The sequence below is a fragment of the Panicum virgatum genome, chromosome 3K (assembly GCF_016808335.1).
Source record: "Panicum virgatum strain AP13 chromosome 3K, P.virgatum_v5, whole genome shotgun sequence".
In the NCBI taxonomy this organism is placed as follows: Eukaryota; Viridiplantae; Streptophyta; class Magnoliopsida; order Poales; family Poaceae; genus Panicum; species Panicum virgatum.
Window position 1 is genome coordinate 37,976,982 of NC_053138.1, and position 14,094 is coordinate 37,991,075.

General features: G+C 46.2%; 2 protein-coding genes across 2 annotated transcripts in view; both read left to right on the forward strand.

The window, feature by feature from the left end:
• LOC120700902 (protein SHOOT GRAVITROPISM 6-like) overlaps positions 1–11,805 on the forward strand; it is a 35,392-nt gene extending 23,587 nt beyond the window's left edge. The window contains exons 22-33 of the mRNA XM_039985100.1: positions 341–485; positions 1,215–1,296; positions 7,980–8,125; positions 8,316–8,396; positions 8,500–8,600; positions 9,520–9,758; positions 9,847–9,956; positions 10,161–10,289; positions 10,369–10,443; positions 10,520–10,653; positions 11,283–11,409; positions 11,711–11,805. Of these exons, the coding sequence (XP_039841034.1) occupies positions 341–485; positions 1,215–1,296; positions 7,980–8,125; positions 8,316–8,396; positions 8,500–8,600; positions 9,520–9,758; positions 9,847–9,956; positions 10,161–10,289; positions 10,369–10,443; positions 10,520–10,653; positions 11,283–11,409; positions 11,711–11,734 (1,393 nt within the window). The 3' untranslated portion in view covers positions 11,735–11,805. The remainder of the gene's footprint in view (positions 1–340; positions 486–1,214; positions 1,297–7,979; positions 8,126–8,315; positions 8,397–8,499; positions 8,601–9,519; positions 9,759–9,846; positions 9,957–10,160; positions 10,290–10,368; positions 10,444–10,519; positions 10,654–11,282; positions 11,410–11,710) is intronic.
• Positions 11,806–13,534: 1,729 nt separating this feature from the next.
• LOC120699150 (protein SHOOT GRAVITROPISM 6-like) overlaps positions 13,535–14,094 on the forward strand; it is a 34,945-nt gene continuing 34,385 nt past the window's right edge. Inside the window, exon 1 of the mRNA XM_039983028.1 lies at positions 13,535–13,662. The gene's annotated coding sequence lies outside the window, so the exon portion shown is untranslated. The remainder of the gene's footprint in view (positions 13,663–14,094) is intronic.

The following is a 14,094-nucleotide window of genomic DNA, read 5'->3' on the forward strand; positions in this document are numbered from 1 at the left end:
TGGGCCTTCGCGGGCCTAGTTGCCTTTACAGGTATTTGTGTTTTTTAAAGCGATCTTAGTACCCATTAGGGTGTCCCTAATTGTGGCACCCGACAATACTTGATAATGCAGGGCCAAAGTGCTCTCCAGAGGTACTTATAGTAACCTTTTGGTAGGAGAGACCTATCTATTATCCTGTATCTCAGTGCCCATCATGTCTAGCAGCAATTCATAAGCTAAACAAAACACAGAAATGGAGGGACTGGGGAATATGAAGGCAACTAGTATTTAGCTTGTAGACTTGTAGTTCACTTTTGCAGGTCCAGGTTACTTATGAATTTATGACATCTGATTCTGACAGGTTCCTCTCATTTTTCTCATTTGGTGCAATTGCAAAAGTGGAAGATGTGGATGATACATACGCAGCACTTGGCATTGATGTATGGTTATGCTGCAAGATATGCTCCATTCAACTGTTGATCGAAGCCAGAATTAATGCACTTGTGGTATGTTATCCCTTTTATAAGCAAACTTCTTTTTTTCTTGACCAATCTGATAACTAATGATATGCTTGCATTTAAGACAACTCTAGCACTCTATAAAACAAATTTGTTTCGTTCAGTCTGACGAGTTTGACTGGTATAGAAATATTGTCAGCTAATCTTTCTGCATCATTTCAATTTTGAACAAAAAATTCTACCCACCAATGTGTGTAAGCCTCTCAACTCACTCAACTCACTTTCACTTGAATTGGAAGTGGAACACAGGGGATTTTGCAGTTCAAGTGCAGCTTTTCTCTTTATGTACATGGCCTGTAGCCCTGTAGGCCAGAGAACATGGCCAAAAGGCCTTAGTGACCCTTGATTCCAGCCACCTCAAGCAGCTAACTCCACTACTTAACTAACACCTAACTTGTAGAAGAAGTCGAAGACTGACCAATCCTAACTTAGACTCTGACGAAACTAAATGGAAAACAGACACTGAACAGAACTCTGGACTCCTGAAGGTGCAGGGGTTACTTGCTTAATCTGTCCTCGTCTTCCATGGTCTATTACAGATTTACAGTGTTGTCCTATTTTACATTATCCTTAGTGCTGGGTGCTGACCACATTTTACCTCTTTTTTGGACATTTCAATTAAATCGCCTCAATGTCTTTGTATCCAGTCAATACAATATTCAAATTTTCTTTATTTTGTTTTTTTTTAATTTGCTATTGTCACTCTCTTGTACTCAGGGCACTAATATGCTTGGAAGGCTGCTTCATGTTCAGCATCCTACTGCAAAGCAAGCTGTCATTACTGCAATCGACCTTTTAGGTGATTTCATTCATAACATGGCAGCAAATCATATCTTGTTTGTACTATTGTCTTTTTCAGCTGGTAGTGGTCGATACATGGGCCATGAATTTGCTTTTGATAGCATAGACAGACCTTTTTCCCTTTCAGTCTTTTTAAAAGCTTTTCCCTCTCTCCCTTCTCTGGCCTTCTCCTTTTGGTGTTTCGTGTTGGGTTTCAACTCTACCCCAACTTGTTTGGGACTGAAAGACTATGATGTTGAGTATAGACAGACCTTTCTTGCTCTCATTTTGTCATGATTGGTCTTTTACTATTTGCTTATTGCATAGCAGTCTCCTATGTTTGTCATATTGATACCCTTCCCCAGACCCCGCTCAGTGCGGGAAGCCTACGGCACTGGGTACGCCCTTTCTTTTTATCATATTGATAGTTTGCTCCTTTTTTTTCAAAACTGTTTGAAAATATTGCTTAGAAACAAGCCTTGGTATAATTATCTGGAACTTCAATGAGATATTAATATTTCCCATGTATTCCTGCCAGATTTTGTAATGTTTCAGCTACATGAACAATTTATATAAGAATATTCTTGAAAATAAGTGTAAGAAAATATCTGATTTCTGTGATTTATGACTGTAGTTGGACTAGTTGAGATAAACTTAAAAAGCTTACCGAGACAGAAAACTAATACTAAGACTCTAAGAGGGCGAGTATAGATGTTTCCATTCTAAATGGTTTTGGTACACTGTTTGATCATTTGATGTCTCTCTCACTCCCGATACATTTAATTGTTACTCTGTGTTTTATATATTTACACACGGAATATGATCTCTGTTATACATTTCATAATTAATATGCAATGATCGCGCATTAATCTGTTTTGCCTTTCTTCCGAAGAGTGTTGCATATCCTTCAAGTCCTGTTATCTAACCTCTTACACCTCTATAATTAGACATGTGTTTCTTCATATATTTAATTTATTTCACGAGAACAGTTTACAGTAGGGGAGGACCCGTACAAATTTGCCTATATGGGCATGTACTCATTGCGTGTATCCATTCCATCTAGCACCGAGATTCGTCCTTCATCATTTGAAATTTAAATAGAGCAGCAAACATATTGATGCATCCTCTGTATCGTGGGTGATGAGGTGCATTGACCCTATGTGCAAAAGGTCCACACTCACTAGTACATACTATAGTAATATAAAATCTCATACTCTACTTTTTAGTTCAATTACTCTTCTGGGTTCAGAGCCAGGGAATTTTATCATTGTAAAATAAGGACCTGAAGTTCCAATCAACGGATGCTTAATTGGTTTGTTTATGACTGCTGAATGATGTATGGGTGCATACTGTAGGACTTAATCTACAGCTGTCCCTTATCTGTTTAAGTCAAGGCAAGTCTGCAGTTTGCTAGCAAGGCAAGTTTGCAGTTTGCTAGCAGCTTTTGTTGACTTGCAGCCTTTGTTGACTTGTGGCTCTAGGCCACTAATGTTCAGATAATGATAGAAGTTATTAGCACCTTAGAGTAGGTAGCAAATGGTGTATAAATATGAGTGCAATGCAATGAGAAAAGGCAGTTCAGTTTGCCACATTCCAGTCTCTAACTCTCAGCCAACGCAGAGAGCTGTGTGTGTGTGTGCAGAGGAGCTCAGCTCTTCTTCTACCTTGGAGTCAAGGAGAGGGAGAGGAAGGTGAGCAGGTTGCTCACCTAGTTATTGTGTTCTAAAGCCAACAAGTGGTATCAGAGCCGTACGGTGTCGTTCTAGCCTAGCGGCTGAACGATGGCTGGCGAAAACTCCCCGGCGTCCAGTGCAGGCGACAAGGGGAAGGATGTCTCGGAGGTTGTGATCAGGACGGTGCGGGAGACGAGCTCGCGGGACTGGCCGCAGCTCACTCGCACCAACTATGGCGAGTGGGTGGTGCTGATGAAGTGGCGGCTCAAGGCGCGCAAGCTCTGGACGGCCGTGGAAGTCGGCACCAAAGAAGAGGATGAAGACGTCCAGGCCATGGACGCACTGCTGTCATCCACGCCACCAGAGTTCCACGAGGCCATCGGCAACAAGAAGACGGCGAAGGAGGCATGGGACATGCTGGCTTCATTTCGAGTTGGCTCGGATCGAGCCAAGAGGGCCAAGGCGCAGCAGCTGCGCAGGGACTTCGACGACCTGAAGTTCCGCCACGGCGAGGCTGTGGAGGACTTTGCGCTCCGACTCCAGTCGTTGGCAAGCCAGTTGGCAACGCTGGGGAAGAAGTTGGAGAAGGAGGACGTCGTCTGCAAGCTGCTCCGCGCGTGCCCGGCCAAGTACAGCCAGATGGCGGTTACAATCGAGGCCACCTTGGACCTGGATCAGGTCTCGCTCGAGGACGTCGTCGGTCGACTTCGCCTGGCGAAGGGCGTTCTGATGCGCCGCTGGAGCGGAGGCAGGAGAGCGGCAAGTTGCTGCTCACCGAGGAGGAGTGGAACGCGCGCATGAAGCGGCGGACTGGGGAGAACTCCTCAAGCCGCGGCGGGTATGCCGGCGGCAACAAGGCGCGCGGGAATCCGCGCGGGAAGGGGAAAAAGAAGAAGAACTTCGACCTCGATGCCTGCCGCAAGTGCGGCAAGATCGGGCACTGGGCTAAGGAGTGCCCGGAGCGGAAAGAGAAGAAGGAGGAGGCCCACCTAGCTCAAGAAGAGAGCGACGACGACCACGCGCTGTTGATGGCGCAGTACTGCGCGCTGAAGGATGGCGAAGCAGAGGAGGCGGACACGGAGCAGAGGACTGCGCCGCAGCCCGTCAACCTTGACGAGCCACAGGCGCGGGTGCTGCTGGGCGCGATCGGCGACGAGCTGGAGCAGAGGTGGTACCTGGACTCTGGGGCCAGCAACCACATGACGGGGAGCAGGGCCGCCTTCTCTGACCTCGACGAAAGCAAGACCGGGACGGTCAAGTTCGGCGATGGCTCGCGGGTCATCATCCGCGGGCAGGGCACGGTCCTCTTCAGGTGCCGCAACGGCGAGCACCGCGCACTCCAGGACGTGTACTACATTCCCCAGCTGCGCTCAAACATCGTGAGCATGGGGCAGCTGGATGAGCACGGGTCGGAGGTGCTCATCAAGGCCGGAGTACTAAGCATCAGGGACCGGGAACGGCGTCTTCTCGCCAAGGTAACACGTTCCCGTAACCGGCTTTATCTCCTGGATTTGAAGGTGGAGCAACCGGTGTGTCTCGCGGCGGCGTGCACGGAGGAACCATGGCTGTGGCATGGGAGGTTCGGCCACTTGAGCTTCGAGGCGCTTGGACGCCTAGGCAAGATGGTGACCGGGCTGCCGCAGATCAAGCACGTCGACGAGCTCTGCGACAGCTGCCTGGCCGGGAAGCAGAGGCGTCTGCCGTTCCCAAAGGCGGCCAAGTACCGGGCGCAGGAGGTGCTCCAGCTGGTCCACGGAGACCTGTGCGGGCCCATCACGCCGGCGACGCATGGTGGTCGGAGATACTTCCTCCTGCTCGTGGACGACTGCAGTCGGTTCATGTGGCTGCAGCTCCTGACGAGCAAAGATGAGGCGGCGGAGGCCATCGGGCGCTTCAAGGCGCGGGCAGAGGCGGACTTCGGGAAGAGACTGCGCGTCCTCAGAACCGACCGTGGTGGCGAGTTCACGGCGGTGGAATTCGCCAACTACTGCGCAGGAGAGGGAGTGGCGCGTCAACTGACGGCGCCATATTCGCCACAGCAGAATGGCGTAGTCGAGCGGCGAAATCAAACCATCGTTGGGATGGCACGCTCGATGATGAAGGCGAAGGCGATGCCGGCGGAATTCTGGGGCGAGGCGGTGAGCACGGTGGTGTTCATCTTGAACCGCTCACCGACCAAGGCCCTGAAGGGGATGACGCCGTATCAGGCGTGGTATGGGCGTAAGCCAAACGTCTCGTACCTACGCACGTTCGGCTGCATCGGGCACGTGAAGACCGTCAAACCAGGCCTTGGGAAGCTTGAAGATCGGAGCACCAAGATGGTGTTCCTGGGCTATGAAGATGGGACGAAGGCCTATCGGCTCTACAACCCGGCCCGGGAGAAGGTGGTGGTGTCCCGGGATGTCGTTTTCAACGAGGCGGCGGCATGGAGTTGGAGCACGCCCGCGACAGGGGAAGCAGAGGGGTCCGGCGGCGGCTTGACGGGCGAATTCGTCGTCGAGCAGCTGGTGATCGAGCGCCGGAGTGGCGCAGAAGAGGCAAGCGCAGGAGCCAGAAGCGGAGGCGGTGGAGCCTCCAAGTCCTGGCACGGCGGAGGTTCCGCCAAGTCCTGGCGCGGCGAGTTCAGCGTCCCCAGCCTCCCCTGTTTTTCCAGAACAGGGGACCCCGACAGCGGCGGCGGATCCTGAGTTCGCATCCCCCCCCCCGTCCTCCTACTCGGAGTTCGTGGATGCCTACCACGACGGAGAGGAGCTCCGATTCAGGCGAGTGGACGACGTCATCGGTGATGCAGAGCTACCGGGGCTGGCCTCGCGTCTCACCGATCCAGAGCTCATGCTCATGAGCGCGGAGGAGCCGGCCACGTTCACGGTTGCGGAGCGTGACGCGGACTGGCGGAAGGCCATGATGGAGGAGATGCGGTCAATCGAGGACAACCGCACCTGGGAGCGGGTCGATCCGCCGGCGGGATGCCGGCCGATTGGCCTGAAATGGGTCTACAAGGTAAAGCGGGACGAGCATGGCGCCATTGTCAAGCACAAGGCTCGGCTCGTTGCCCGTGGTTTTGTGCAGCGTGAAGGGATTGATTTCGAGGAGGTGTTCGCACCGGTGGCTCGGATGGAGTCGGTGCGGTTGCTGCTAGCTCTTGCGGCGGCAAAGGACTGGCAGGTCCATCACCTCGACGTCAAATCGGCGTTCTTGAACGGCGACCTGGAGGAGAAGGTCTACGTCAAGCAGGCGCCGGGCTTCGCGGTGCCGGGGGCAGAGCACAAGGTGCTCCGGCTGTGGAAGGCTCTGTATGGGCTGCGCCAAGCTCCCAGGGCGTGGAACGCTAAGCTCGACACCACCATGGATGAGCTTGGGTTCGCACGCTGCGCCACCGAGCATGCGCTGTACACACGACGACGGGGGAAGGAAGAGCTCATCGTCGGCGTGTACGTGGACGACTTGATCGTCACCGGAGCTCGGGCGCAGGACATTGAAGAGTTCAAGTGCGAGATGGCGGCTCGTTTCAAGATGAGCGATGTCGGCGCACTCTCCTACTACCTCGGCATCGAGGTAAAGCAGAGGAGGGACTCCATCGCGCTGGGCCAGCGCGCCTATGCGCTCAAGCTGCTGGAGCAGGCCGGGATGACGGGCTGCAAGCCCATGGCAACGCCGATGGAGGAGCGGATCAAGTTGTCAAAGAACAGCACGGCGGCGAGGGTGGACGCAACGCGTTACCGGAGCATCGTCGGCGGGCTGCGGTGGCTGACACATACGCGGCCGGACATCACGTTCGCAGTCGGGTATGTGAGCCGCTTCCTCGAAGACCCGCGGGAGGACCACTGGACAGCGGCCAAGCGGGTTCTGCGCTACGTCCAGGGCTCTCTGGACATGGGCGTCGTCTTCCCCAGGCACGGCAGGCTTCAGCTGACGGCGTTCAGCGATGCGGACATGGCTGGAGATGTGGATGGACGGAAGAGCACCACAGGTGTGCTCGTCTCCCTTGGAACCGCACCGGTGGCTTGGCAGTCACTGAAGCAGAAGGTGGTGGCGCTGTCAACCTGTGAATCGGAGTACATTGCAGCGGCCACCGCGGCGTGCCAAGTCGTGTGGCTGCGCCGGCTGTTGGGTGAGCTCACTGGCGTTGAAGCTCGCCCGCCAGCACTCAAGGTGGACAACCAGCCGGCCATTGCGCTGGCAAAGAACCCCGTCTTTCACGACCGAAGCAAACATATCGATGTGAAGTTCCATTTTCTTCGGGACTGCGTCGATGGGGGGCACCTTGTCATCGAGTTCGTCGACACCGGACGGCAACTCGCTGACATCCTCACCAAGTCGCTCGGGCGTCTTCGGTTCTCGGAATTGAGGAAGATGATCGGCATGGATGAGGTCCAGGGCTAGCAGCAGGATTAGGGGAAGTAATGTAGGACTTAATCTGCAGCTGTCCCTTATCTGTTTAAGTCAAGGCAAGTCTGCAGTTTGCTAGCAAGGCAAGTTTGCAGTTTGCTAGCAGCTTTTGTTGACTTGCAGCCTTTGTTGACTTGTGGCTCTAGGCCACTAATGTTCAGATAATGATAGAAGTTATTAGCACCTTAGAGTAGGTAGCAAATGGTGTATAAATATGAGTGCAATGCAATGAGAAAAGGCAGTTCAGTTTGCCACATTCCAGTCTCTAACTCTCAGCCAACGCAGAGAGCTGTGTGTGTGTGTGCGCAGAGGAGCTCAGCTCTTCTTCTACCTTGGAGTCAAGGAGAGGGAGAGGAAGGTGAGCAGGTTGCTCACCTGGTTATTGTGTTCTAAAGCCAACACATACAACCAAGCTGGTTCCTGAGCCTGACTGCCTGCTTGGTTAATCTATCTGTAATTCTCAATATCTGGGACCATGTAGCATAAGGCATAACCAATACCAACTTATTCTATGCGATCTTAGTTTAATCAGAGCGGTATCAACTTTCATATAGCAACAGCTAAGTCTTTGTATTCACAGTTTTTACATCACACTTATGTAATTTTCACATTATCTTATGTGATCAGTTTTATTGTTTAGGCCGAGCTGTTATTAGTGCTGCTGAAATGGGAATATCATTCCCACTGAAACGAAGAGATCAGTTGCTGGAGTACGTTTTAACTCTAATGGGTAGGGATCAAAATAATGATCTCACTGATTTCAACACTGAGCTTTTGCACACGCAGGTATATGCCCTAGTTCCGATCCTTGTTTTTATGTTCAAATGTAGATTAAATTCTTCGTTTAGTTGAATCTTCACTCTTTCAAATTAGCTTACATCTACTGTTTTTCTTTATATTTTCTCTTCTCTTCACGATGTAATGGCATAGTTACTTATTCATGTTTTATTTTTTTTTATCAATTTTCTAAGTGCAGAGTCTTGCTTTAAGTGCCTGTACTACTCTTGTTTCATTAGAACCAAGATTACCAATGGAAACAAGAAACCGTGTCATGAAGGTTTGTATGACTATGTTGCAACACCACAAAACTTTCCTTATAGTCTGTATACTCCTTGAAGAAAATTTATGTTGTTTTAACTTGTTTTATGTTCCATTTTCAGGCAACATTAGGTTTTTTTGCATTGCCAACTGAGCCGTCAAGCATTGTCGAGAGTCTCGTAACAAACCTCATTATTCTGTTAGGCGCCATCTTGCTTACAAGGTAATGCTGTAAAATTGTGGTTTAATTGTATTATTTCTATTTTTCAATAATATTGCCTATAAATTTCTTCCCCTTTTCCATTTTTCTTGTGCTACTCGCTATGCCTTCCATGAAAGGAAAATTTTCCTTAGCAATTTTTGTATCTTCTAACCTTGCACGAATGCCTGACGTATAGTACATTAGCTTGAAAATATAAGTCCAAGCCTGCAATTTACAGACTACAGAGACCAAGGTAACACCAAACCTTCAACCTGTATTGAGTTAATCAGTCCAACTCTGGCTTGAATGTTCTAACTCAGAAGCTCGTGCTCCATAGCATATCTTATGCCATGCCTTGCAATCTAGCTGACTGCAGGTGGCTGTAGCAATAGTATTTGTTGTAGTCGAGGAATGGCAGCAGCAGAAGGTAGTGGCAGAAGTAGTTATATGCCATACCTTGCACCAGGAAAGCTTTTGTAGTAAATGAGAAAGCAATCACAGCTGCAGTCAGTTCAGTTGCACCACGTTCTTGTGTGCCCTGTGATCAAGCGTGTGAGCTAGAGGCTGGCCAACAACCAGACCATTTATACTCTTTAAATGACACACTATAACTACTTGACCTCATTTACAACTTTAAAATGTTATAATCATCATCATCATAGCCTTTCAGTCCCAATCAAGTTGGGGTAGGCTAAAATGTTATAATGAGTGGAAATATTACCAGAACATAATCCATTACCTCAGTAGACATTGTGAGTTGAGGGAGTATAGGTTATTTCCACGAGTTCTGTTGCAGTAACGTCAAACAGTTGTGTCGGATCTCTTGATGGGTCAGTTGAAGCAAGTAAGTAGGCGCAGAGGATTGATTGTTTTTGTTTCAGCCTAACAGTCTAGTACTCATGTTTGCATTCCTTCACCTACCTTATGTCCCTTTTTTCAGTGGTGAAGATGGTCGAAGTCGAGCAGAGCAGTTGTTGCATATTCTTAGGCAGCTCGATCCATATGTATCATCATCTTTGGAGCACCAAAGGAGAAGAGGATGTGTTGCTGTACAGGAGGTGCTGATAAAGTTCCGCAATCTTTGTTCTGGTGGATTTGGTGCATTGGGCTCCTATCCAACCTTCACAATGAACAAACAAATCAACCAAGGAGGAACTAGGAGCTTGTCAAGTTTGCCATGTATTTTTAATGAATTTTCTCAGATCACATTCATAAGTGTTTGTCATCCCTGTATGAGGTACCTTAATACCTTTTATTTTTATTGCAGCTGCATTCGTGTTGCCTAGTCGAGATTCTTTAAGCATGGGAGAGAGGACAATGGCGTACCTTCCTCGTTGTGCTGATACAGACGCTGAAGTTAGGAAAGTCGCAATTCAGGTTTGTGCAAAAGAAGCTTGTTGGCACTAATTCGTTTGTTACTGGATGTTTCTGTCCTTTTGCCCCATGTGCTGCAAAATATCTATGATTTCCAGAAAACAGCACAATCATACACATCTTATAGCGGAGTTGTCTAATGATTCCATCTTATGCTGGAACTGTGCTCACCAGACTATTTTGATCACATGTTCTTTTTTCTTGTAGATCATTGCACTTTTCTTCAACATTTCATTGTCACTTCCAAAGCAGAAGGCATATGTGAATGATATTGATCTGGAATCCTCGTATAGTGCTTTGTCCTCCCTCGAAGAGTTAGTCTCTATCGTCAAAAGGGTGAGTATGATTTCTTGCTTTACCATCCATCCAGTCCACTTTATGGAGCAACTTGTTTATGTGTTTTTATTGTTCTCAGGAAGCATCGGTTGACCAGACTGAAGTATTTCAGAGAGTTGTCTCCTCAGTGTGTATTCTATTATCGAAAGGTGAGGTAACTATTTAGTTCGATTTAAATGGAAGTTGTACAACTGCATGATCGTTATTAATGTATATGTGTGCTTGCATAGCTGGTTGTTTTGCTACACTCTTGCACATCAGCAACATGTGATAAGGTAAAGCAATCAGCAGATGCTTCCATTCAAGCTATTATCATGTTCATAATCAGGAGAGGCAAGGAGCTACGTGAAGCTGATGTATCGAGGTTAGTTTATGAAAGATGAAGTTAGTCATAAATATTTCAAAAGTTCTTAGTTAACATAATATGCATCCTATTAAATAGCTAATGCTAGCTAACACCAGAAAATGAGTATTTGAAAACTAAGATTTATAGCTGTGAAATTCCAATTGCATCTGTTTCATTTGAGAATGTAGAGACTGCATGCCAGTTGCTTACAAATCACAAATATATACCAACCAAAAAAATTGAGACCAAAGAGGATTGTTTTGCGACCATTTTGAAAAAGTGGTATGGCAATGTGTCATTTGTCAATGTAGAAAGACTATATCGATGATGTGAATATGTCATGTAATTTTCTTAGTTACAAACTTTTTCAGGTAGTTATTGACCTAAGTTTCAGCATAGTGCATTGCTGGCACACCTGTTTTACTAGGGAAAACAAGATCCTCACCATGCATGTGCTAGGATCGAAATCACATACATAGCTTTGTCATACAATGGAACTACCAAGCACAATATTTTATTTAGATAACACGATTATACTTGTTGCAGACACTTAATGTTCTATACTCTTCCAATCATATGAAAAAAAAAATCTACTTTCTATGTATCACATTGAGTACATTATATCATATTGTATTGTCTTTTGATAGCCTATTCAGCGCCACTGAGTCAGGTCTGACCAGGGGTCGCGCAGCAAAGCGCGCCCACCTGACGAATTTGGCCTTCACTAGCGATCTCCTATCATTTCATTGTTGGAAGGTGGAGTCATTGCGAGAAGTAAAATAGTTCATTCTCTGTCCAACATCTCATATTCTTTTCCTATCTCCAAAAGTTTGTTTTTTAAGTTTCGACAGCATACACATTTTATGCTTATGTTCACACAAATACCTATTTCCTGCAAGCGGGGGATTCGTCAACGCCTTGCCATCAAGGAAGATGTGGTTTTCCTGTTTCAGTTCATTGTCTCACCAATTTATTTGCCTGACCCCCATTACCTGATCCATGTGAATGATTGACCATCAGATTTACCTTTACAAATATTCTTCAAACTGATGATGCCTGTGATTTTCTTTTACAGGTTGTGCGCGCTACCAAAAGATAAAAGGAATTCTCGCACGTCAAGCTAGCCGAGTTTCCTGTTGTGGCTCCTACATCAAATCTTGAGCATCACTTTTGCTTGCAGGTACAAATTATTGTTTAGTTCCAAATGTTCAGATGGTCCAATGTGTATTCCTTACATAATTACTAATGTTTTGACTTGCACAGCCTCGAAAGCTAATTGATGACATTTATGCCCACAGGCTCCTGCATCCAGTACACTATGTAAGGAACGATACTGCACTGATGCATTGGATATGAGTTTCAGAGGTTTGCTTCAAAACTTGTGATTTTGAGGTTCCCCCCATACAACTGGTGCACATCTAATTTATATCTAATAACTACAAGCATAAACCTTTGTAGTGGCATGCACTACCTTTAGGAAGAACTTATAAATGGAAAAGATGGAATTGCGAAAATAAATTATAAGCTGTTGAGTCGTTATCCATGCTAAGTCTATGCCAAAAGCAAGCATCCCTCTTAATTAATATTTCATCAAAAAAATTAACTCTAGGTGATACAATTATGCATAGTGGTTCTCCTTACAAAGAAAAGTTGCACAGAAGTTGATTCCGCAATCGGTAAAATTTTTGGTCCACATTTTATTTACATGGTTCATGTCTTTCAGCCTGCCAGGATTACTTAATCCACCATTCCAGACTCCTAAGCAAGAGTTTTTGCTTTGTGTGCATTACGAATTTTTCACAGTTCAAAGTAGCTTGCAAATCCTAACTGTCAGAGGACATCCACTCTCCCTTGCAGCGGTGCTTGCATCCCAATCCGACTTGCAGAAAATCAAACACCTGCAAATTCAGGGGGCTGCGCAGCACCGCGCGCCACCAAACCTAGTTCATTCTATTCATAGCTTGTTCCAATTGATCACATGATTTTGCTAGCTTCTCTAAGCAATCATCTCCTATCTCAGAAGAGAATAAATGTTTCCTAATATCCTGAGCTAAATTATGATTTGCCCTTTGAATTTCCCCCTTAGTCGTGAGGGTATAGCTTCCTTGCTCTTGATTCGACTTGCCTTGTCGCACTAGAGCCCTGGAACCATAGCAAGTCTTCAATTTCTCTGGATTTGCAATGATCTCTGGATCGAAGGCCATTCCTCTGTTCTCAACTGATTCGAGGCAGAGGATGAAGGGGAGGCTCCTTGCCCTCGTCCTGCATCTCCGACCAAATCTCCATCCCCTCCATGGGGCGGAATCGACAATCCTTGAGCAACTCTCCATGAGTCTTCAATTTCAATTTCTCTGGATTTGCTCTTGATCTTCAATTTCAAAAAGTTATAACAGTATAGTACAAAGTAAGAACGAATTCACTGTAAACCGATTATACGGTAAAACGAAATTGCGCTCTTCACTTTACTAGGCTGTCAAATACTTTAACTATATGTCACAATCATATCATTTGAAATGTTTAACAGTACAATAATCTGAATTAGGGTAAACCTCCAATATTCAACTGACACACTATTTTATCTGATGCTTTATTTAGTTTCTCTCCATATTATGCTCGAAGTGCACATTTAACCTAAAGTTTAAACTAGGCTAAAGAAGCCTTGTAATAGTAGATATTATCTTTTTCATCGAGGTGTTTCCTTAATCCCAAGGAGTTACTTTTGCAGCAGCTGATTATGACATGCTGATGCTGTTGGGATTATACAATAGTTTTCTCTTATCATGGTTATGAACAATAGATAATTCTACTTCTACAAACTGATGATGTGGGCTACCCTAGGCAAACAGTAGTGACAGTGCTGCATTATTTTGTCTTGCTTCTTTATACTTCTATTATTTTCTTGTTTCACCTGCCTATCTTTGTTTAATTCTAAATTGTTTTTCTTTGGACGAACAGGAATTCAATGTTGATTGGCAAAAAGCAGCTGCTACTCTTCTTGTCGCCATAGGTTCACATGATCCAGACTTGGTATGCCTTTTTTTCTCACCCATCATCCTTGTTCCTGAGGCAACTGTTAGATTAATTTATCTATGATTTGATACTTTGTATGCATGTTCACTTAAGGGCACACAAGTCATGCTGGTAATCTGCTGAATTACACCTAAAAAGGTTTTATTATTCAGTAGTAAAAAGTTTGGTGCAGAAAAATGATACTGCAAAACAAATTCGAATTATTAACTGATCAAATGGCATCATTTATTCGAAAAAGGCCATAAAAGTCTCGTTTGTTTCTACTGATGATGACATATAGCCTTGTGAAGTGCAAGGCACTTCAAGAATGTGGGGTCATCACATTGGCTAAAGGGATTGCTGTTGGAGCTGAAAGTATTTAACATATGCCATCTTGATCGGAGAAGAAGCAAAATAAAGGTTTTTGTCATATATTTTGGTTATCTGAGA